Source organism: Myxine glutinosa, chromosome 1 (genome assembly GCF_964187855.1).
Source record: "Myxine glutinosa chromosome 1, kmMyxGlut1.1, whole genome shotgun sequence".
NCBI classification, from domain to species: Eukaryota; Metazoa; Chordata; class Myxini; order Myxiniformes; family Myxinidae; genus Myxine; species Myxine glutinosa.
In genome coordinates, this window is record NC_136261.1 from 286,424,957 (window position 1) to 286,450,016 (window position 25,060).

Consider the following 25,060-nt stretch of genomic DNA (forward strand, 5'->3'; position numbering starts at 1 on the left):
TCACTCACTCACCGCAGGCAGGTTGGTGGTCTTTCCATCTTCTACCGACTCCTCTCTGGCCTTGCCCCCCCCAGCTCTCTCTGGGCTCTGTCCCCAAAATATTCCTACAGGTCGCACAAGATCTGCCTGCAACCCTCTTATGGTTAAACTGCCAAAATCAAGACTCTCTGCTCATCTTCACTCCTTCATTCCTCTTTTCTCCCGCCTCTGGAACAAACTCCCTCACTCTCTTCAATCCCACTCCACCCTCCAGGTCTTTAAAACAGCTGTTCATCACCATCTCTTATCTTCCCCCATCCAAATCCTTGATCTTTTCTACCCCCACTAATATCACCCCAAATCCACTTTTTTGAAATCCCAACTTCTGTCCTGGAAGTCATTGGTGTCCTTGTGTTTTATACTTCTCCCACCCCCCCCCCTCCCTTCCCACGCCTCCTCCCCCCAAGCCCTCTCCCTCCCACACGTCTCCCTGCTCTCAAATGTGTTTGTGTGCTTCCCCTTCTCTCCCCATCTGGTCTTCCGGTCCCTCTTTTTATATATTTTGTTTGTCTGTTTAATTTGTTTGTGAAATAAATGTTAGCTCTTTCACGAGCCTCGATTCTGTATACAAAAAAAAAGAAGAAGAAAAAAAGATTTTACCTACCAATGTTTCATTACACCGTTTTAGTATTTTAAATTCTGTTTCATGCCCCTTTTGTATGTCCTCTAAGGATTTACATCACGCTTATCTTGACTGTTTCAAGGCTAACCCCACTTTTTACTTTGCTGTCACAATTGTGCTGCCATATGAATGTTTCTTTTTCTTTACGTATGTTTATTTTTGGTTTGCCGTTGAATCCCAAAAATGCTGTCATATCTGTACTCACCAATTTTTTAATAGCTGAAGTGAAGCTAGCAATTTATTAAACCAGGAAAGCTAAACTTCTTGCCAACCTTGATTCTGGCTACAATGTTTTAACAGTTTTTAAGGCCCTTACCATGGCCAGGCTACGTGCAGAGTTTTATTTTCACCAAAACTTAAATAATTCAGATCTTTTAAAGCAAAAATTGTTGTACAATAACTTATTGTGTAAAGTAGTTTATAATGATCTCACCTTTTCATTTTGAAGGTGCACTTGTACTGTTTTATGTTTTAATTTTTTTTACCTTCCTTTTATGATTGTTGTTCATTGGGATGTCTGTTTTTTTTCTAACCTTGTTTAAATAAAGGTATGCAAATGTCAAAGTCTTTCTCTCTCCATCTCCACTTCCCCCTCTCTCCCTCCACTCCCCTAATCTCTTCCCCTCCAATCCCCATCCCCCTTTCCCCTCCCTCCTCCGCTTCCCTCCCTCTCTTAATATTCCCGTCCCGCCAGTGGAGCGACGGATTGTATTTGCTGAACTATAATAATAAGTGTGCATGCGTGCGTTAGTGCGCACGCGTCCGGCCTCTAACTCCAGTTCCATGAAACCTAGTGACCAGAAACTTTGCATGCATACAAAGGGAGATGCTCCGAGGGAGTGCATGAAAGAAAAGTGGGTGCTTGGGAAAATTTAAACACCCATTTTGAAGATAATTTAGGGGATGCTCATGACAAAAATAGCCAAAGTAAGCATCGCCAAAATGGCGGTCCACCATCTTGGTCAGCCCACTGTCACATTGCTGGGTTCTTAAGCCGACATTGTGTTTGGCCTGCTCAAAGATACCTTGCCTTGAACTACAATGACTCCTCACGGTCCAATTAAAGTATGTAATCAAAATCTGCATTTTTGATTTGAAGATTGGATCCGGTGGACTAAAATCTGGAGTGAATTCTGAGAATTTCAAGAAATTAGCAATTCATATAACCAAGTGTATTTAATTAAGCAAGGCTGGCATCCCTCATTCTACATTGATGTCTTAATACATACCTTCATTGGATAGGGTGTCACTCTACTGGGATCTGTGATCATTGTGATTAATATAAACAAATGAATAAATTTTTTATGCCAAATAAAAACGCAATGTAGGGATGATACCCATTCTTGGAGCAAAAGTGCCAAGATATTGTTACGTGTGTGGGTGTAAGTAATGAAATACCTAAGTCCAGATAGAGTTGTGTAGGTTTAGCGAGCTCCTTATGCCGTGAAGCCACCTCAATGTATCTCAGTTAGGGCCGAATGTCCGTGTAAGTGTTTGTGTCTCCATGCGAGGGGTGGAGCTATTCTAGATAGGGCGTAAGGATAAATTCCTAGTGTGTAAATGCCCCTGTGATTTTTCCCTTTGTTTGTTCTTATAAAACTTACCCAGCCAGCCATGCACTCGGCACATAATTACAACAATCCGATCGTCGACAGCACCCAGACACTACTACTCCGCCCAGCTGAACCTTCTCAATTGGCATCAAGAATGGCTGTGTGGCCACGCCCCGAAGGACGATTGGTTGAGGAACGATGAGACGATAGAGTCGCGCTTGGTGATTGGAGCGCACGTGATGTCAGAGGGAACTTTCTAGACCAGGGAAAATAAAAGGTGAAGCGACCGCCATTTTATTCTCTCTCTCGGTTCCAGTGTTCGTAGCAGGTGGACGCATTCTTTTTCTCTCCCTGTTCTGGCGTTGGTGTAAGCGTCCACATATTTTCTCTCTCTGTACCCGGTATGTAACCCCGGTTTAGAATAGGTACACCGTATCCCCAAGTGTCTTAAGAGGTGACTAAAAGGGTTGGTGTCAGGAAGGGCAACCAGCCATAAAACATTGCCTCAAAAAGGGAACCATGGCAATTACAATGACATATGGGCAGGGTACAGCCCGAAGTACCCCGTGGGGGACCTCACTCCCTCTTGAAAAAAATCAAGGTGGGGAACCCGATCGAAGCAAGGGTGGAAATCACTCCATTTACGACGACCAAACGTCTGTTGCCCCACATGGAGATTGGTTTCTGAGGTTTGGGACATGGAATGTAGGGACAATGACAGGGAGATCAGGAGAAGTGGTGGAAGTATTGGTCAGGAGAAGAGTGGACATATGTTGCGTACAGGAGGCGAGATTGAAGGGAAGTGGTGTGAGAATGGTGAATTGTAGGCTGGGACAAAAATACAAGTTTGTGTGGCAAGGATGACAGAAGGCATGCATGGTGTTGGTGTCCTGTTTTCTGAGGAGTTTGTAGACAGTGTGGTGAGTGTGACTCGAGTGAGTGAAAGGTTGATGATGGTGAAAATGATTGGAAAGCTCTTGGTGAACATCATCTCGGGATATGCTCCGCAGGTCGGTCGGGACGATGAAGAGAATGACAAGTTCTGGTGTGCAATAGAGAAGCTGATGGAAAACGTGAAAGATGAGGAGGTTGTTGTGGTAGGAGGTTTGTTGATTTGTAATACTCAGTTCCAGAAAGAGGATAATAAGCTTGTTACATACACGTCAGGTGGGTCGACGACAACCGTTAACCTGATGGGGCTGTGGAAGTGTAACTCAGTGTAACTTATTAATTGGCACTGGTAACTTATTAATTAACACTGGTAACGAAGCAGATACATTTTACCTGCAAACTCTGTAAAAGCCGAGTTCGTAAATGAGTGTCAGGAATGTGCCCGAACATGGTAATCTCTTGTCCACCTGGTCACAGCCCCTGGCTGGAGCACCCCCCTATCGCTTGGTAAACAGAACTCACAGCAGGAGGGGAGCGAGCTGATGCCAGGACTTGGTGCATGCATGACCTCGGGGCATTAGCGGAGAAAGGATTAACGTTCAGCGGACAGGGGATTAAGTCCAGTTTGTCCATATAAACGAGAGCAAACGTTGAGTCAAAGAGACTTGTGAGCAGAAGCTCTGACCGACGGAACGGACGAGGACTCATCATCAGACCCTCTGCCCGACGGGAGTGGCGGAGGAACATCGGCCGAACGAGAAGGACCATGCGAAAAGAGTTAACCTGGTCCATTGAATTAAGCGGTATTATTTGGTAATTGGAATGAAGTGAATAACCAGTTAATAAACCAGACCTTTTGTAAAACCTGTGTCCGGTCATTGGAGTCTTGAGTCTCCCCCAATACTTCCCCTACAATTTGGAGGCACCGCTGACATCAATTGTACAAACAAGTCTTTAAAAGGTGAGTGTGGCTTGTTTTTGTCCAATATGATTTACGAACTTGGAAATAGTTTTGTACATACATGGGGGAGGAGGTGGTCCTGGGGGTTCCGTGCGCACCGATGCCGCGATATAGGTGGCGTGACCCATCACGAATGGTACTTCGATAAACGACTGTAGCTATTATTCGTGTTTTTCTAAATGATTTCTGTAAATACGTATTTTTTGCGCTGTCTAAATAAAATGCACCAGGTCGGCGCTGGTCATTAAAGGCCTTACTGTGACCTGGGAGCAAACGGAGCATGCGTGCACCATGCGACCATTTGCTTCCAAGACGTGTAAGGCCGGTACACTCGTTTACACACCCGTACACGTGTAAAGTAGTTTTTTATTTTTTTTTGCACTTGTTCAAAACACGCGACTTGCTCGTCGTGCGACAGGGAGCCGGGAAATGGAATTATATTTATATATATATATTTTACCTCATTCCAATTTATGGTATTGCGACAAAACGGCTTATATCTTTGGAACGACTGGTCGGATTTAGACAAATTAAACGGAATTGTGTACGACGAAAGCCGTGGGTCCAAAGTAAAAAAAAAAAAAAAAAAAAAAAAAAAAAAAAAGTGGGTGGAGGAGAGAATTTTTTTTTCAGTTTTCCCGCCATGTCTAAAACTCGTTCGATCAACGAATAAATTCATGACAAAATACCCCACCTCATGCCGGTCCAGAATTATTGTGAAAGATGGCGATTGGATGAAAATTGCATACCAACACTCCCTCACTGTCCCTCATTGTCCCTCATGTCCATTCCGGCACCCTGTCTCTTGCTCCCGCTCCTTCTCCCTTCCCTCCCTCTAGTTCCCATAGGCGGACGTTTTGCGAGAAGCAAAGCGTTTTGCAGGAAGCTTCCAGGAAGCTTCCAGGAAGCAAAGCCAGGGCTGTTGCTTTTTGTGTATTTTCTCTGCGCCCCATACTCGCAGATTTGGTTGGTACAAATATTTTATTGAAAGGTGAAAGATGCTTTTGTGGAAGAGCAATGGCAGACCACCCATTGTCACCACTTTCATGAGCTCAGAGAAATAAAAAATTCCAAATTCCACTCTGATGGCTCAGTGGAAATCGGCAGCAGAGTGGGAATCGGCAGACAATGGAACAGCTAGCGACGAGTGTTTGTGAGTAACAACCACCCTCTGGTCGAGGCTCATAGGAGGGGTGATGCTTACTGATTCGGCACGCTTACAATAGATGTTAATGGCGAAGGTTGTGGTTGGTTCGATTTAGCGAAATGGACGTTCTTTGAACGGGTTAAATGAGAATTTTCATATTGGATGTCAAAGCAACGAAGAGTTTTGTGGGATTATGGGGTCATATCGCGACATCATGGAAAAGCTGGTGTAAATGGTGGGATGTCAGAGGTAATGGTGTGGTTTAATGTTCACACTGTTTTGGAAAATAATGCTCGATGCAACATGATCCTAAAAAGAACCCATCCCTACATCTAAGGATCAGGAAGGGAAGGAATGGAAAATTTGAAGTATTAAAGTTACGGAACTCAAAATGTCTGGGTTTGGATGTAGTCATTAAAGGATTGAGTCATTCATTGGTTTGATGATGGTCCTAATATTTTGATAAATGTTTGATAATGGTCCTGGTAATTTTAGTCCTAGGAATAATATTGCAAGTGTTTTGTCTGAAGATTTTAATGGGATTTTAATAGGATTTTAATGGGATTTTAATGGGATTTAATGGGATTTTAATGGGATAAAGTGGGAACATTCAAATGTTGTGTTTTGCTGATGTTTCCACAACGTCGCTACAACGTTTCACTTTCGTTGTTGCAACGTTTTGCTCCAACGTTTTGGGAACATTCAAATGTTGTGTTTTGCTGACGTTTCCACAACGTCGCTACAACGTTTCACTTTCGTTGTTGCAACGTTTTGCTCCAACGTTTTGGGAACATTCAAATGTTGAGTTTTGCTAACGTTTCCACAACGTTGCTACAACGTTTCACTTTCGTTGTTGCAACGTTTTGCTCCAACGTTTTGGGAACATTCAAATGTTGAGTTTTGCTAACGTTTCCACAACGTCGCTACAACGTTTCACTTTCGTTGTTGCAACGTTTTGCTCCAACGTTTTGGGAACATTCAAATGTTGTGTTTTGCTGACGTTTCCACAACGTCGCTACAACGTTTCACTTTCGTTGTTGCAACGTTTTGCTCCAACGTTTTGGGAACATTCAAATGTTGTGTTTTGCTGACGTTTCCACAACGTCGCTACAACGTTTCACTTTCGTTGTTGCAACGTTTTGCTCCAACGTTTTGGGAACATTCAAATGTTGTGTTTTGCTGACGTTTCCACAACGTCGCTACAACGTTTCACTTTCGTTGTTGCAACGTTTTGCTCCAACGTTTTGGGAACATTCAAATGTTGTGTTTTGCTGACGTTTCCACAACGTCGCTACAACGTTTCACTTTCGTTGTTGCAACGTTTTGCTCCAACGTTTTGGGGACACTCAAATGTTAAGTAAATCGGATAAGAATTCACGAGTTATTTAATTATTAGCGATTAATGAAGTACTTATTTAATTAATTACATTTCTTATTAAATTACAGTAATTACATTACAGTAATTACCTGAGGTAATTACAGTAATTACAGTTCCGGTAATTACAGTAATTACAGTAATCATTACAGTAATTGCAGTAATCTTATTACAGTAATTACATTACATTAACTCAGGCACCTTTTGAGTAAGGAAGCTGATATTTGGACATGACACTGACCGAGTGATGTGGCTGTCAAGGAAAATTTTGATCTATTGATTAATCATTTAATAAATTAACTCGTTGATTTATAAATGACTTATTTAATTAAAAGTCCTCAGAGATACATCTTCGGATGAAATACTTGCAGATTGGTTATGCTATGAGCCAATTGATTAAGGAAAATATTTTGTGGCTGTCATATTGGCCATATTGGCAATTTCGTGGCCATATTCGTGGCAACTCAGTTAGTGCCACTGCACCTTTAAAATGCATCCCTGCGTTCATTTTTCGATCGATTAAGTTGAAATTTTGAACAATCGGATCTGGACTGTCGTTGTTAACGACTCTAGCACGCACTCGTCCAATCAGGATGGAGCGGTATGGTCCCCGGATCATCACTGCCCGCAGTTTTTAATTAATTTTACTTTTTCTCTTGGTCATATAATTTTGAAGACATGCATGTCATGATAGAGGAAATGTTTGTTCTGTAAAACGGAATAAATGTTGTTTATTTGTGTGGGTGTGTATTTTTGTGTATTTTGGATATATTTTCACGACTAATTCCAGTTATCGTCCTGCAAAATGTCTGCTCGTTCTTTTTCCTTTGAGTCGTAAATTCCTGTTGAATTCTCATTAAAATGCGGAATTAAGTACGCTGTGTGATGATGGAGATCCTTGATGACGAATCAGGAATAGTGAATGAGCAAACAAATATCACGGATGGTACACCGGATAAGGAAAATGTAGATGAAACCCCTTTTGCTCAGGTGCTGTGCAGCGCTGCACAAAGATCCATATGAGCGGGGCCTGGGTGCTGTGTAATTAGTACACAAAGAACCAATTACTAGGGTGCTGAATAAACACAAAGATCCATTTTTTTGAGCTGTTTCTCCCAGTGCTGTGATTTATTCAAAGAACCAAATTTTGTAAGAATTAAGATATGATTTGTCGACATTATAAATACTTTAATATATGTAACGATTTTTGTAACGATCGTCCTGCAAAAGGTCTGCTCGTTCTTTTTCCTTTGAGTCGTAAAATCCTGTTGAATTCTCATTAAAATGCGGAATTAAGTACGCTGTCTGATGATGGAGATCCTTGATGCGAATCAGGAAAAGTGAATGAGCGGACAAAATTTGGGAGAGGTCTTACACACGGTTTTATCTATTATTCGTGTTTTTTTTTTTCTCTAGCGATCTGTAAATACGGGTTTTTTTGATATTCTTCACACTCAGGAAGAGGTTGAATGATATGATTGGATATTCTTCACACTCAGGAAGAAGTTGAATGATATGATTGGATATTCTTCACACTCAGGAAGAAGTTGAATGATATGATTGGATATTCTTCACACTTATGGAAGAAGTTGAATGATATGATTGGATATTCTTCACACTCAGGAAGAAGTTGAATGATATGATTGGATATTCTTCACACTTATGGAAGAAGTTGAATGATATGATTGGATATTCTTCACACTCAGGAAGAGGTTGAATGATATGATTAGATATTCTTCACACTCAGGAAGAAGTTGAATGATATGATTGGATATTCTTCACACTCAGGAAGAGGTTGAATGATATGATTGGATATTCTTCACACTTATGGAAGAAGTTGAATGATATGATTGGATATTCTTCACACTCAGGAAGAAGCTGAATGATATGATTGGATATTCTTCACACTTATGGAAGAAGTTGAATGATATGATTGGATATTCTTCACACTCATGGAAGAGGTTGAATGATATGATTGGATATTCTTCACACTTATGGAAGAGGTTGAAGGATATGATTGGATATTCTTCACACTCAGGAAGAGGTTGAATGATATGATTGGATATTCTTCACACTCAGGAAGAAGTTGAATGATATGATTGGATATTCTTCACACTTATGGAAGAAGTTGAATGATATGATTGGATATTCTTCACACTCATGGAAGAGGTTGAATGATATGATTGGATATTCTTCACACTTATGGAAGAGGTTGAAGGATATGATTGGATATTCTTCACACTCAGGAAGAGGTTGAATGATATGATTGGATATTCTTCACACTCAGGAAGAAGTTGAATGATATGATTGGATATTCTTCACACTCAGGAAGAAGTTGAATGATATGATTGGATATTTTTCACACTTATGGAAGAAGTTGAATGATATGATTGGATATTCTTCACACTCAGGAAGAGGTTGAATGAAATGATTGGATATTCTTCACACTCAGGAAGAGGTTGAATGATATGATTGGATATTCTTCACACTCAGGAAGAAGTTGAATGATATGATTGGATATTCTTCACACTCAGGAAGAAGTTGAATGATATGATTGGATATTCTTCACACTTATGGAAGAAGTTGAATGATATGATTGGATATTCTTCACACTCAGGAAGAGGTTGAATGATATGATTGGATATTCTTCACACTCAGGAAGAGGTTGAATGATATGATTGGATATTCTTCACACTTATGGAAGAAGTTGAATGATATGATTGGATATTCTTCACACTCAGGAAGAAGTTGAATGATATGATTGGATATTCTTCACACTCAGGAAGAGGTTGAATGATATGATTGGATATTCTTCACACTTATGGAAGAAGTTGAATGATATGATTGGATATTCTTCACACTCAGGAACAAGTTGAATGATATGATTGGATATTCTTCACACTCAGGAAGAGGTTGAATGATATGATTGGATATTCTTCACACTCAGGAAGAAGTTGAATGATATGATTGGATATTCTTCACACTCAGGAAGAAGTTGAATGATATGATTGGATATTCTTGACAATCATGGAAGAAGTTGAATGATATGATTGGATATTCTTGATTGATTGAATCTAATTGATTGAATTTAATTGAATAAATTTAACTGAATAAATTGAACTGAATAAATTGAATTGAATATATTGATTGTTTGATTGATGAAAATGCGGTCTCAAGAAAGAAGCTTTGATATCTTTGCGAGATATTATCAATGTGGAGACAACCTGGGAAAATTGAGCAAGGTGGTGAGTTTATATACAGATATATATGTGCGGTTACCATTGTGTGATTTCCCCGTCAACAGAGCGGACACCTGAGGATTCACCAATTTCATACTGACCCTCCGGCTCATCTGCAAATACTGATCTGTCAGATTGGATTGTGCAAAAGCCACAACTGAGGGAGACTCTCTGGAAATCACCGTGTGAACAGGTGGAGAGATCCTTCCTGGAGGTACGAGTGAAGCTTTAGAGGAACCTGGAACAAGCTACAACACATCCAACGCTACTTTGATAAAAGGCAGAATGGGAAATGGAGCCTGCAAGAATACACAAGGACAACCAGAGATTCCACAAAAAGGTACTTGTACACATCATATGTACGACCGTTATGGTGCCGAAGCTATAAGGCAGGTCGAGAATTGGTATTTGTGGACAAAGGGACATGATGAGGAGTTTCCAAGAGATGGTACATTTGAGCGAAGTCGATTGGAAAGATTGGAACAAAGATTGAAAGCCAGGAAGAGACAGAATTTAACGGTAGACTGGCTTGCATTCCATCTTTGGGATGGTGAATCCAGACAACGGGAACAGCAAGAACGGATAACGGATCTAGAACTTAAAATAAAAAGGATACAGGATACAGTGGAGGAGACAAATGCACAACTGCCCTCGAAATTAGGAATGAAAGTGACAGTTGTCCCATCTGATTTCCAGTTGTCTCCCCAAAAAGGACGGTACAGAGAATTTTTTCGTGTTTCAGGAGATAACGAGAGAGTGCAGTGGCAACTCAGGGATGTAGAGATGCAGCCCAGCAATACAAGTGCACAGGTGCACAGATCAGGCAACGACAGAAACCGGTGTTTCGAGTGTGGAAAGATGGGACATTGGAGAAGAAGATGTCCGTATGTCAACAGGAAGACAAGTTCATGGGGCAAACCAAGATCAAGGGTACCAGTGCTTACCGGTACCTCAGACAATGATTAGGCCTTCATTGCTACAAATCCCAAATGATGATTGGCCTCAACAGATTCGATTACTGGACAAACATGAATAACTGTCGATGATTCTTGTGTCTGAAAAGTTTTCAGAGCAAGAATGATTCATTTTTTTCTTTTGCTTGTTAACAAATTAATAATTAATTGATCACATGCCGAAATTGGATCTTTTATGTTGGGCACACAATTTTAAATTTACAAAGTTGGAACAATTGCTTTGCAAATTTTTGAAACCAAGTGACAAGGGTCACATGATGATCAGGTGGGAATTTCGGACTAGTGTTCCGCATGATTGATAGGTCAGTGGTCGACTGACATACAAATGGGTGTGTAGTCAAATTTGGATAAATTATTGTGGGAACTGAAAGGGTAATTTCAATGTGACATCATAGGGGTTTTCTAAGAATAAACTTTTTGGTCCATTTGTGTATTAGCATTTCTAAAATTGAAGGACAAATTTTATGAAATTGAAATAAAATTGACACCCATCTTGATCTGTAAATAATAGTTCCAACGCAAACAAATACGCATAATGCATGTGTGTGTGTATTTTTGTGTGTCAATGTTAGTGTTTTTTTATTGTTTTGTGTATCAATCTTACAAGATTGTTGACACCGACAGTGTGCCTGTCTGGAAATGGATAGTTTTATGTGGATGGGATTGAATATGCAGAGAATCCGTAAAATAAAATAGAAATATAATTTGATTATGAACATTATCTCTTTTGTCAAGGGAGATGGAATATAAAGATTTGATGTGCTGGGTTATGAGCAGCCATTCATTAATAGTAAAATTGTGAGTAATTTTGGGATTCCATTTTTGATAGAATTTATATGAGAATAACATCTATTTATGGATATGAGCTTCATAAAAAGAAATGAGGGAGTACAAAATTATCCAAATTTGGGAGAGGTCTTACACTGACTTCTCAGAATACCCTGCTCATGGATTTATATATATATATAAACTTGAATTTTATCAGCATATAAATTGTGCTGCATGTATGGTTGTGTATTAGGCATAGATGATATGGGAAAATAGTAAAGAATATCTTGCTGGTTGGAACTATTGTGAGTTTTAAAACGGAATGCATTGTGAATCTTAAACCAAGGGGCAGCCATGAACGCGCTGTTACGTTATTTATACTCAGAACGCGATGTCACGTGTACCTGCAACATATTTGTTAATCTCGCACACCTATATTGGCATACTGGTGTCAGTAGTACTCACTGGGTGCATAGAAATGGATGAGCAACAGTTAAGGGGGTGTAAAAAAAACATTTACTTGGATATTTTCTACAAAAGTAGGGGTTTCAATAAGTGGTAGCTGTACACATGGGATTCATCAAATTAAGTTTTGGAGTTCAAACAAAGTCACTGGTTAACAGATGGGAATGGAGAGTAAATAAATTCTTCGATGCTGGGTAAATGAAGTGAGATATTACAAAGACTTATTAGAGTTGGGAGACATTGATTTGGTTTTATAGACATTTTAGACATTTTAGACATAGACATTTTATTGATTTGGGAGACATTTTTCGAAGGTTTATTAAAGTGTTGCAATATGACATTTGGCAAGGAAAATTATTGGATGGGAAAATTAGATCTGTTTATAAAATGAGTTTGTTGACCCATTGAAGTTAATTCTTTGAATTGTTGTTTAATTAGCATTTTGAGTTCAAATTGGAAATAGTTTGGTAGAGCTTTGGTTAAAACCTTTGGTTGCAGTGTTTTGGAACAAATTGATAAACCGTAGGAGGTTGATGAGAACAGAAACAAATATGGACCTAAAATAGAAAGATTGTTATGATGATATGAATAATACCGAGATTAAAAGAATGAATCAAGTGATGTTGCAAATGAATAGTGAATACAGTAGAATTAAGATAATGGCATAACGACAATGTTATGAGTTGTGTCAATTACAATATCAGTGAACTCATATCACCACGAGTGACACACTGTTAGGGAAAAAAAGAGGGAAAAGAAAAAGTGGAGAGGAATTATGGTAATAATACATTATGCTTAATTTGTTGGTTTGGGAAAATTGTTGTTGGGAATTAGGTATTCCCGTTTGTGATTGTAATCATATACAATTTATTTTCTTAGAGTAGTGCTAAAATACCTGCATGAGTTAATTTTTGAACTATATTAACCTGAAAGCAATTGTGGATGCTATTCTTAGTTTAGTAATAAAATACATACCTGATTGAATATTATTTGTGTGACGCATATAAATGAATATAACTTTTTGTGTTAAGGAAAAACAACAAATTGTTGAATGTGAAACTGTCGGAAGATATACATGATTATGCTGATTTCATGTTAAGATGTACCCTATCTGATTCAGTGTGTGTGGAAAGCAGATTCAGATGTGACTGAGCATAAGGATAAGACGAGATCACATTTTGGAGGGATTGCTAACGGAATTGGGAAGAAGTTCGAGAAAGAAAATTTGTGGCTAAAAAATGAAGTTAATCGTGGCATACACCCTCTTTCTCAAAGAATGATGAAGACATTCTCCCGTGTAACTTGGAGATGAATGCTTACCTTCACCAAGGAAATTTATGTGACCATTTGCCTGGATCACACTGCAACATATGAAAGAAAGGCGATCACTTACTCTTGTTCGAAGGCTTCGAACATTCACCACATCAGAAGTTGCAGGACAACGACATTTTACCTGCAACCTCTGTGAAATGCGGGGACATATGTTATTACTTCACCAACGTCCGGGGAACCAGCATGGAGCTGCAAAAAACGGCTGTGCCCTTGTCACAACAGCTGTGCACGATTCTGCTGGTTGCTCCTGGTAAGGACCATGAATAACCTGAACACCATGGTCCCAACATCATTGTGGATGCATCCGGCATCCCTGTTCCACATCTTGCTGGCCAATCAACGTCACACCAATACTTGCTGCCCACTCACAATGAGGGAGGAGGCAAGTCGACTACAACTGGGTGAAGGCCTTGTTCAGGAATTACTATGGTTTACAGCAAAAAGTGGCAAGAATGCTACAAGGAGAGCAGGGTCAGTCTATGACTCCGCAATGTTACCACAACAGCGAAATCCTACACGAAGTAGTGCAGGAGCTATGAAGACATTAGGAGAAAATGTTTCATACCAGGATTCAAACACAAGTGATCAGCCCTTCCTTTCAAACAAAGTCAACATTTGTGTGGAGGCAAACGTTTTTGCCAGATGGTGCAGATGCTTTACAAAACTTGAAAATGAAGTGAAATTGTTGTATCTTGGTGATGGTGAAGTGTTGTTTTGAAAATATATTTGTGATGCAAATGCAATAGATTGAACGATATGGAAGGAGTCAATGACCAACGAAATGTTTTGTGATTCTTGCAGGATGACGGTGTATGCCCAAGGGAATTTGATTACCAAAGTGATTGATTATTTACTTATACTTGTAATGATGTTTACTTGTAGTGATTGATTGTTTACTTATATTGATGTTTAGATTAATGGTTAATATAAACAAAAACAAAAAGATGAGGGAATTGTGGAAGTGTAACTCAGTGTAACTTATTAATTGGCACTGGTAACTTATTAATTAACACTGGTAACGAAGCAGATACATTTTACCTGCAAACTCTGTGAAAGCCGAGTTCGTAAATGAGTGTCAGGAATGTGCCCGAACATGGTAATCTCTTGTCCACCTGGTCACAGCCCCTGGCTGGAGCACCCCCCTATCGTTTGGTAAATGGAACTCACAGCAGGAGGGGAGCGAGCTGATGCCAGGACTTGGTGCATGCATGACCTCGGGGCATTAGCGGAGAAAGGATTAACGTTCAGCGGACAGGGGATTAAGTCCAGTTTGTCCATATAAACGAGAGCAAACGTTGAGTCAAAGAGACTTGTGAGCAGAAGCTCTGACCGACGGAACGGACGAGGACTCATCATCAGACCCTCTGCCCGACGGGAGTGGCGGAGGAACATCGGCCGAACGAGAAGGACCATGCGAAAAGAGTTAACCTGGTCCATTGAATTAAGCGGTATTATTTGGTAATTGGAATGAAGTGAATAACCAGTTAATAAACCAGACCTTTTGTAAAACCTGTGTCTGGTCATTGGAGTCTTGAGTCTCCCCCAATACTTCCCCTACAGGGCGTAGGCGAGATAGGGGGCACCTCCGGGTCACAAAGGTGATCCAGGGGGAGGAGGCTGTTTCACAGCACCACTTGGTTGTCTGCGACATAAGGGTGAAATGTGCTAGGAGAGCTCGGCGGGTGAAGTACCAAGGGAGAATGAAGGTGTGGACTGTGGAGGTTGAAAGAGGAGACGGTGAGGGAGGCATTAAAAGAGAGGCTGACTTTTGGTAGAGGATGATGTGGTTGAGCTTGCAAGTGGTTGGAAGTCAATGAAAGATAGTCTGTTGGGAGCCTTTAGTGGGGTATGTGGATGGACAAAAGGACCACCAAGGCACTCGGAAACATGGTGGTGGGATGATGAAGTTGGAAAGAGGATTGACGAGAAGAGGAAGAAGTTCAAGGCGTGGCAGAAGGCGAAGGGTACGGGGGCATAAAAGGCAGAGCATGAAAGTTATAAGGCAGCCAAAAGGCTGCAAAGAAAGAGGTAGCAAAGGTGCAGGAGGCATGTAGGAAAATGTTCGGAGAACGTATGGATTCGGAAGAGGGTCAGAGAGCGGTATTGAGGATTACAAAGCAGATAGCGAAAGAGAGATGTGATGCGATGGGGGTGAGTTGCTTGAAGGATGAAGTGGGACAAATTGTTGTGGACCCCGATGGAATTAAAGGAAGATGGAAGAGATAAAAGGAAATTCTGTTTTATGCAGAGAATGATGGGATGGCAACACAGAGATTAACCCAGTTTTCGGACTGGCAGAGAAGATAACTGAGAAGGAAGTGGAGGAAGCTTTAAAAGCAATGAAGAGGAGAAAAGTGGCAGGGCTGACGAGAGTTGTGGGAGATATTTTTAAGGCAGTGGGAAGTTGGGGGTGTGAAGAGAATGACAGAGATCTGTAATCTGGTGGTGAAAGGAGGCCGCATTCCAGTGGATTGGGAACTGAGTACCCTCGTCCCTCTATACAATTGGAAAGGTGACCCTCTGGACTGTGGCTCGTATCGAGCGATAAAGTTATTGGAGCATGGAATGAAGGTATTGGAAAGGGTGTTGGACAGGAGGATAAGGAAGAAGGTGAAGATCGACGAAATGCAGTTTGGATTTATGCCAGGAAGAGGAACGACAGACGCACTTTTTATTGTAAGGCAGTTGCAGGAGAAGTGCATGGAGAAGAGGAAGAGCTTGTTTCGTGGGTTTGTTGATCTGGAGAAAGCATTCGATAGGGTTCCACGTGAAGTAGTGACATGGGCATTGAGGAAGTTAGGAGTGGAGTAATGGTTGATCAGAGTAGTGATGGCAATGTACGAGAGAGCGCGCACAGCTGAAAGGACGAAGGACGGGAACAGTGGTGAGTTTGAGGTGAAGGTGGGAGTGCATCAGGGGTCAGTACTAAGCCCAATACTATTTGTAGCTGTGATGGAGATGCTGGCTCGGAATGTAAAGGAGAGTTTACCCGTGGGAGTTGTTGTATGCAGATGGTCTGGTGTTGATTGCGGAAAGTATGGATGGACTGAAGGAGAAGATGAACAAGTGGAAGGAATGTATGGAGACAAAAGGTCTGAAGGTGAATATCGGAAAAACTATTGTGATGGCAAGTGGTAAAGCATGTGGTGAGGTGGACAGAACTGGGAAGTGGCCGTGTGCTGTATGCAGGAAGGGTGTCGGAGTGATCACCTAACCCTAACCAAGAAAGACTTGGCTAAAGGTGGTGGAAGAAGAAATGCGGGCAAGGGGAGATGCAGAAAATAGGGCAAAATTGAGAAGATTGTCATGGGGCCCGCAAGGCTAACCCCCGCTCTAGCAGGGAAAATGGCCTTAAAATGTCTGTTGTTTTTGTTTTTGTTGTTATTGTTGTCCTGGTTTCATGGCAGGCGGTCACAGTTTGGCTCGTAATTGCTCCTGGTTTCGTGGCAGGCGGTCACAGTTTGGCTCATAATTGCTCGCTCTGTTCCGGCATTCGTGACAGGCGGTCACAGTTTGTTCTCTCTCTATCCCTGGGCCTTCGGTGGAAGCGGCTGTGCTTTGAGTGATACACGCTCGCGAGGCACGTGGTAGAAGCCTGGTGAATTGTGCAATCTGAGGAGGAAGGGTTCCGGCTGCCTCGCATGGGCGGCTGGCTGTGTCGTGACTTCACGCCATCAGGCGTTTTTCCCGCGCAAGGCCTTGGGGACCCATTCAACGACCACCAGGGTTCGATGGCCGTTTGAGGAGACCAGAGCTGAGTACTGGCCAACACACCACACCACATTTTTTTTTTCTCCCTGTGTCTGTATATGAGTCCGAGAGGAGGGTCCCTCATTTAGGAATCTTAGTTTACCATGCGTTCATATCTTTGATGCCTGTGTTGAAGTTGTGTGCATAAACAAAGCCATGAACACTTCACTGTTGAAGAACAGGTTTGTGTGCATAAACAAAGTCATGAACGCTTGTAAATATTTTTAATAACCCTGGGAAAATACTCATTTGGTTACAACAGAAATACATCATATATATAAAACTCACACAGCACAGGACCCAGGTCGAAATGAGCATTCTTCACCGATTGAGCGAACTTAACTCAATTTATATCATTTTGAACAATAGGGGAATGATGATTGGGTTTTCACAGAAGGAGTGGGTAGGGGGTAGGAGATCGGGGGCTGAGGGATTCTGATAAAGGATTAGGGAGGGGTAGATCTGGGGGACGGGGATCACTGATGAAGCAAGAAGTAGGGAGGGGATTGATTTGGGGCCGAGGAAGTTTGATAGCCATTATCTTCTCAGCGGGTAACAAACAACAGAGAAGTTTTGTGGTTTGTTTCACAAACTCTATTCCCAACTTAGTATTTACACAAGACTGCACATGAAAGATATGTATATCTTCCCATCACAAGGCGACTTTTGAGTCTACCAGATTCTGAGTTATACTCTTAAATTCCTTAGTTTGTAATACACACACATATATATTATATATATATATATATATATATATATATATATATATATATATATATATATATATATATATACATATATATATATATACACATCCTTAATAATATAATAAATCCTTTCCTACAAGATCATTATGAACTATAGCATAGTATTATTAAGATTCATCAAATAACTAAACTATTTCTATCTCATTGTCATTACAATACATTTTATTAATTAAGAGGATCAGGGACAAGTTTGAATTTGAATGCCTACGATAACTCGCCTACTCCTGGCCTGTAGAGGTCTTTATAATTCTGCACCTGCATTATTTTCATTCAACCCTTATTTGTTGCATTTCCAAGCTCTTGTCCTGTACGTTCATTTGCTTGTGGTTTCGGAAAACACTTTGTCGCATCCATCCGTTCCATTAAGACGGAGAGACCTCCGTTTCCCTCGTGTGCCATATAAAGGGACCACCATATTTTCGGCTCGTACGCCTCGGAGTTAAAGCTCGGTTTGCCATCCTTCACCCAGGTGTCTTAACCCCGGGGACGCGACAATATCTCAGTCAACAATGTCAAACACTGCATTTGTTCCTATATTGTCTAACGTAACCCTGACTGTTTCTTGCAGCTCTGTCTTATTGCTCGTTTCTCAAGAGTAATGTCTTCATCCAGCTTCAGGCCACACAATGACCTGCACTTAGAAATGCCCAAAAAAGTTACTGTGAATTTACAGTCGAGAAAACAACATCAAAGTGATCATGCTGCAGCCTGATGTACATAGCCAACTGCATGACATTATCATGCAAATTTTCGTCAACATGCATCGGGGAGTACCTTACCCAATCCATACTCTCACTGTTGTACACATACACTGGGGTATTCAGCAAATGTGCGAGAGTAAGAATTTCGTTTTCTGTACCCCAAGTACCTGCACTGTCCATACGCGAAGCTCTTATGTTGGCTTCAACACTGGACACACCAGTGGAAAGTATGAATGGCTCAATATCAGACATGTGTGTGACAATTGCAGAACACACAGCTCCGTTTTGTTGTTGCGAGCCAGTGATTATATGTCCAAATGAGCGAAATAAACAGTTACCGTCCCCTTTGATTTTTTGAAACCTATGATATTCTGGACATGTAAAAATCACATGTGGACCACCACGACTTGTACCATTGGACCTGACGAAAACAAGACCGAGCATATTGCACGCTGAGCACTGCCATTCCTCAGTGATGGAATAGTACCTATGATAAGGCCATTCCTGTATATTGGCTGTCTGGGGGAGGGGTGGGTGGTATTGTTTTTAACAGCTTTCTTTTTCTTGTCTGACTTTCCATCATTGACATTCTGCTGTGAATTGGTACGTTTGTTTTTCCCAGGTGGTCAGAAGGCATATTGGAGGTAGCTACTGGAGCGGCTCTTTAGTTTTAAGAGACCGGATAACATCCGTTAGCTCCTCGAATGTAACTGATGTGGTTTCCCTCTAGCCCAGGGGTTCCCAACCTGTGGGTCGTGACCCCCAGGGGGTCGCGGCGGGTGGGCTGGGTGGGTCGAGAAGCCTTGGGAGAACTTGGTAGCCTTGGGAGAAGGGAACATTACCAAAACTTTCATTTCGCTGATACCTAGAACACACAACATAATGTTGTGCCGGTGGAGTTGGCTATAGTTTTTGCTCGCTCTTTTTTATGTGTTGCCGATATGAGTGGAACATTGTCTATTTCCGGGTTTTTGTATTTACAGATCTGAAGCAATGGCTAAAAGGCGTAAATACTCGGAAGACGACCTCAACATTGGCTTCACCACAGTACTCGCCAACAACGGCGTAGAGAAATCTCAGAATCATTGGAATCTCCTGCGATGTAGTCAACACCGAGGGCCTTTCACTCACTCACCGCAGGCAGGTTGGTGGTCTTTCTGTCTTCTACCGACTCCTCTCCGGCCTTGCTCCCCCAGCTCTCTCTGTGCTCTGTCCCCCCAATATTCCTTCAGGTCGCACAAGATCTGCCTGCAACCCTCTTATGGTTAAACTGCCAAAGTCTAGGCTCCCTGCTCACCTTCACTCTTTCATTCCCCTTTTCTCCCGCCTCTGGAACAAACTCCCCCACTCCCTTCAATCCCACTCCTCCCTCCAGGTCTTTAAAACAGCTGTTCACCACCATCTCTTATCTTCCCCCATCGAAAACCTTGATCTTTTCTACCCCCGGTAATTCACCCCAGAGTCCTTGTTCATATGTTTTATTCCTCTCCCACCTCCCCCCAAGTCCTCCCGATGTCCCTGCTCTCAAATGTTGTGTTTGTGTCCTTCCCCCTCTTCTCCCTCTCTTTTGTGTCCTTCCCCCTCTCTCCCCATCTTGTCTGCCGCTCCCCTTGTTTTTTGTGTTTTGTGTGTCGGTTTGTCTTTTTGTGTGATTAATGTTAGCTCTTTCACGAGCCTCGATCTTGTATACAAAAAAAAAAAAAAAAAAAAAAAAAAAAAAATGCATCTTGTGCCATATTGTCCTGAGTGCGGAGTCGAAGAAACCTCCGAAACTCAAGCGTCACCTCGAGACAAAGCATCTGGAATACGCAGAGAATGATTTGGAGTTCTTCAAACGCCATGAGCTTCTTCTCAAACGTCAAAAGCTCGATGCTAGTGGGTCTTTTCAGCAACATCGTGCAGCAGCAGTGGAGGCCTCATATGAAGTTGCGTTGGAAATTGCCAAACACAAAAAAGCCTCACACCATTGGAGAGACACTTCTCAAACCCTGCATGTTGAAGATGGTGAAGCTCGTTCTCGGGGAAGCCAGCACGAAGAGGATGCAGCAAGTATCTTTGTCGAATAATACTCTTCAGAGGCGTATTTCTCATATGCCTATGGATGTGAAAGAGCAGGTTTTGTATGAAATCAAAGATTCTCCGTTGTTCTCCTTTCAACTCGACGAATCAACGGATGTGAGTTCATGTTCTCAGTTGCTTGTCTTCATGAGGTACATTCATTCAAACGACATCAAAGAAGAAAGCCTCTTCTGTCGTGCACTTTAAACCACTACAAAAGCTGTTGACGTCATGAAAAAGATGAATTCTTGGATCTATTGTCACGCAACTCCAATTAACACCAGAGTTGCGGATGCCAATCACGAAGGCTTTACTCCCGAAGGGAAAACTCAATGGTGGATTCCGCAACCAAAGCTACTCAAGCGCGCGGGATGAAGGGAAGCGGCGAGAGCCCCCGAAGCCTTATCTGTTAAATCACTCACCCGGAAAACTGCGTTCAAGTATGTACAGAAAATAATACAACGATTTATTAACGGTTCCAAGAGCAAAGAAATGTGATGCTTTAAACCCCCTATATGGAGTACTCCCACTCGACAGACTTATTAAACAAACCACAGGGCAGACGACGAAATGAACAAAGAGGGTGTGTGTGTGTGGTGCGTTCTTAGCTTTGCTCGCTCGGGAGCGTGGCATAGAGCTAGCGCAGGCCTTGGACAGCTAGGCCCTGACACGTGGGCAGGAGGGGTCTCCCCGAGGTGACTCACTCGCCGCCCCCGGTCCTCTTGCACCGCAACTCTCAAACGCTCGCCGCCCCATCCGAAGGACCGCGGTTTCTGGGGCTGTCGTCTCTGCTCGGTGCTTTGGAGATCATGAGTGGTTGGCGATGGTACGCACGAGGCCACGGATGCGGCCACCAATGGGGCGAACCTCGGCACAACAGCCACCCATGCAAGCACGCGATCCGATCGCAGGGAAGATGGGAGGGAACGAAGGCAGGGGGGAACGAGAGGGAAAAATGTCCAGTGCACTCTATCACGACTGAATTCTCTCAGCTCTCCCAAATGGCGTCTGCTCTGCCTCGTGTCCAACTCCGAACTCTCTTCTTCTCCTTGTGTCGTCACTTCCCTCCGGTCCTCCATCCCGCCCTCCCCCATGACGTCAAAAGATCCGCTCCCATCTCATCGTGTCTCGGCAGGGCGTGTCTCAGCCTGCCCGTTTTGGTGGGTGTTGTTTCATTGATGTGAAAGGGAGGGAATTAATTAATGTGGGTGTGCTAGGGGCACGAATTCCTACCGTCTAGGTGCGGTGCCAAAAGGGACATTGGATTGACCACAGAGGTGGGAAAACACACAAAGTTACCCTTATCACCCTGACTACTTAGCACTTCCTGTCCCCGTACAGGAAATACATACACAATAACCCCGGCCTACGGCTACACATACCAACTTAAAGGTACATAGTGGGTTCTAGCTATCGCGACATCCCAGAGCATGTCACCTACTCAGATCTATTCTGCTCTATATATTACTACCCAAATTCATAACACAGCCCCTCCCCCCCCCCCCCCTTGGAACCCTAGCTCCTGCAAGGTTCGCTGCAGGCGCTACCATTCCAGCCTTAATACTTACTGTCTCACACATAATTAACCTATAAAATAAAACAGGAAGGGCTGTGGGAAGTGAGTCGGACTACTTACCTACACTTCCTTCACAAGCTAAACCCCTTAACAATCATGCAAGTATGTACATTCATTGGTCTTCATTGTTCCTTCAGAGGGAGGAAACAAACAACACTCAAAACTCCTACCTTATCCACAAAACTTAACCTTATTCAAAAATTCAAAACTCTAACCTTTGTACATACCCCGGTCTACAGACCGCGTCCCCCGGTGGATGCCACAAGACACAACCTTACCTGCGGGGCCATCCCCAATGCACCCCCCTAAATTTCAACGGGCCATGTCCAGGTGATACAGGTGAGTGACATGGCTCGGTGGATTTCGCCCCCATTCATTCAACACAAACCCCTTAACCACTCATTCTCCTTCCACCACTCATTACTACACAAAATCATCATTACCAGCACTTATTTCACCCCCCTTGCAGGACCAGGAATTGATGTCATTCGTGTGTGTGCATTCCTCAACTAGGCAGCGGGGAGGTACCGCACAAGAAGATGGTGGGGGCACTTCAGGCTGTGGTAACCGTAGTCCCAAAAACAAGTCAACCGACTTTCAAGTTCATTGCCCCCCCCCCCCTTTACCTCTTGGCCCATGGCAGCCCAACAGCCCCTTTCCGCCGTTACCTCGCCGGTGAGGGTCTCCACACACACCAGGCTCCTCCGTGGCCTCCTGCTCCAGCGCAGCAACACGGGTCACCGGGGGACTTCCTCACTCCGCGGTGCCCAACCAGACCCTCCACCGACGAGCTCCAATTTCCAGATATCATCGGCTGCCAGGGGTAATTGCCGCAGAGGGGGGCCGCAGGCATCGCTCCTCAGAGCTGGATCCGTACCTGCGGACACACACACCTTCCCCACCCACAAGACCCCAAAACACACTTCCTCCCCCGCTGCCATTCAATTCTCAACACAACTCAGCACAATTCCATCGATGGTGTAAAAGATGTTACTGAAGGAGCTCGGGCTCCCACGTCGATCGGAAGAATGGATGCGACAAAAAGCTGGAATTCGTCCGAGTTGCTTTATTCAAACAAAACACTCAGGTACTCTGAAAAGCCCGTTTATTGGGCAGCAATATATATACACACATTATCCCCGAGCGTTTGCCCAGGAAAGGCAAGAGTGGGCGTGGCCGAGCGTCCTGGCTGCGGCCTGGCAAGTTGAGGGCGAGCCTGCCCGGGCGTCCTGGACGAGCCCGGCATGGTGATCACTCCGCGTCCTTGATAGGTGCAAGGCGATTGTGAAAACCCAGCGGTAGCCACTACACACGTCCCCCCAGAATCGACTTGCACCGGCAGGGTCAATTTGAGGGGGGTCCTGATGACCCGGCCGAAGCGACCCCTGGCGGGTCGTGGGGGGGGGGTCCGGTGTGGTGGTGGACGGTCGAGTGGGGGGCACCGTGGACGGGGGGCGGCCTCGCCGTGGCGGAAGGGCCACCCGTGGTGGTTGGTCGCCATCCACGTGCGCCGGCTTGAGGCGGTCCACCGCAATCCGGTCCGACCTGCCGCCGATGTCGATGACGAACGACTTGTCGTCCCGTCGCAGGACCCGGAAGGGCCCGTCGTACAACGGCCAGAGTGGCCCCCGATGTGCGTCGTGATGCACAAAAACATACTCCGCTGTGCTGTGTGCTGGGGGGACGTAGGACTGGGGGTCACCGTGGTGGGATGTTGGCACGGGGGCAAACCGTTGGGCGGCCTCCTGGAGGTCTGAGCGCTGGTGAGCTGCGGACCAGGGACTGGTAGCGTCGGGCACGAATTCGCCCGGGATGCGTAGCGCCTGGCCGTAGACAAGCTCGGCGGTGGATGCCTGGAGGTCCTCCTTGGGGGCCGTGCGGAGGCCCAAAAGGACCCACAGCAGCCGGTCGGCCCAACCGCCGTCTTGAAGGCCGGCCATGAGCGCGGCCTTCATGGAGCGGTGGAATCGCTCGCACAACCCGTTTGCTTGGGGGTGGTAGGCCGTAGTACGGTGGAGCTTGACCCCCAGGTTGTGGGCGACCACGCCCCACAGCTCGGAGGTGAACTGTAGTCCGCGGTCTGACGAGATGTCCGCCGATGCGCCGAAGCGGGCGACCCAGGTGGCGATGAAAGCCTGCGCCACGTCGGCGGTGGTGGTGGAGATGAGGGGAACGGCCTCCGGCCACCTGGTGGTCCTGTCCACCATGGTGAGCAGGTGTGTGAACCCCCGTGACGGGGGGAGTGGGCCCACCAGATCCACGTTGACGTGGTCGAAACGTCGTTCGGGCACGGTGAAAGGTGCCAGCGGGGCCTGGGTGTGTCGGTGGACCTTGGCCCGTTGGCAGGCTGTGCAGGTGCTGGTCCAATCGCGGACGTCCCGACGAAGGCCGTGCCAGACGAATCGCGCCGACACCAGCTTCTGGGAAGCTTTCCGGCCCGGGTGGGAAAGGCCGTGGAGGGAGGCGAAGATGCGGCGTTGCCAGGTGACGGGCACGATGGGGTGAGGCTGGCCTTGGGAGACGTCGCAGAGCAGGACAGTGTCCGCGAAGGGGATGTCGGCCAGGCGGAGGCCCGTGTCTGCCGCCCGGAGGGCTTGCACCGTGGTGTCGGTGGTTTGGTCCGCCGCCATAAGCGCAAAGTCCACGCCCAGGTGGACCGCGTTCGCGCTGGCCCGGGAAAGACAGTCGGCCACGGCGTTGTTTTTGCCGGTGACGTGCCGGATGTCCGTGGTAAACTCCGACACGGCGGAGAGGTGGTGCTGTTGGTGGGCCGACCACGGCTCCGTGACCTTGGCCATTGCGTAAACCAATGGCTTGTGGTCGACGAACGCCGTGAAAGGTC

The 25,060-nt window shown here is 44.3% G+C and overlaps 1 protein-coding gene across 1 annotated transcript in view; it reads right to left on the minus strand.

The window, feature by feature from the left end:
• LOC144892191 (SCAN domain-containing protein 3-like) overlaps positions 1-20,425 on the minus strand; it is a 49,924-nt gene extending 29,499 nt beyond the window's left edge. Inside the window, exons 1-2 of the mRNA XM_078777483.1 lie at positions 20,349-20,425; positions 18,663-18,792 (exon numbers count right to left, since the gene is read on the minus strand). Coding sequence (XP_078633609.1) covers positions 18,663-18,792; positions 20,349-20,425 — 207 coding nt within the window. The remainder of the gene's footprint in view (positions 1-18,662; positions 18,793-20,348) is intronic.
• Between the last annotated feature and the right edge of the window lie 4,635 nt (positions 20,426-25,060).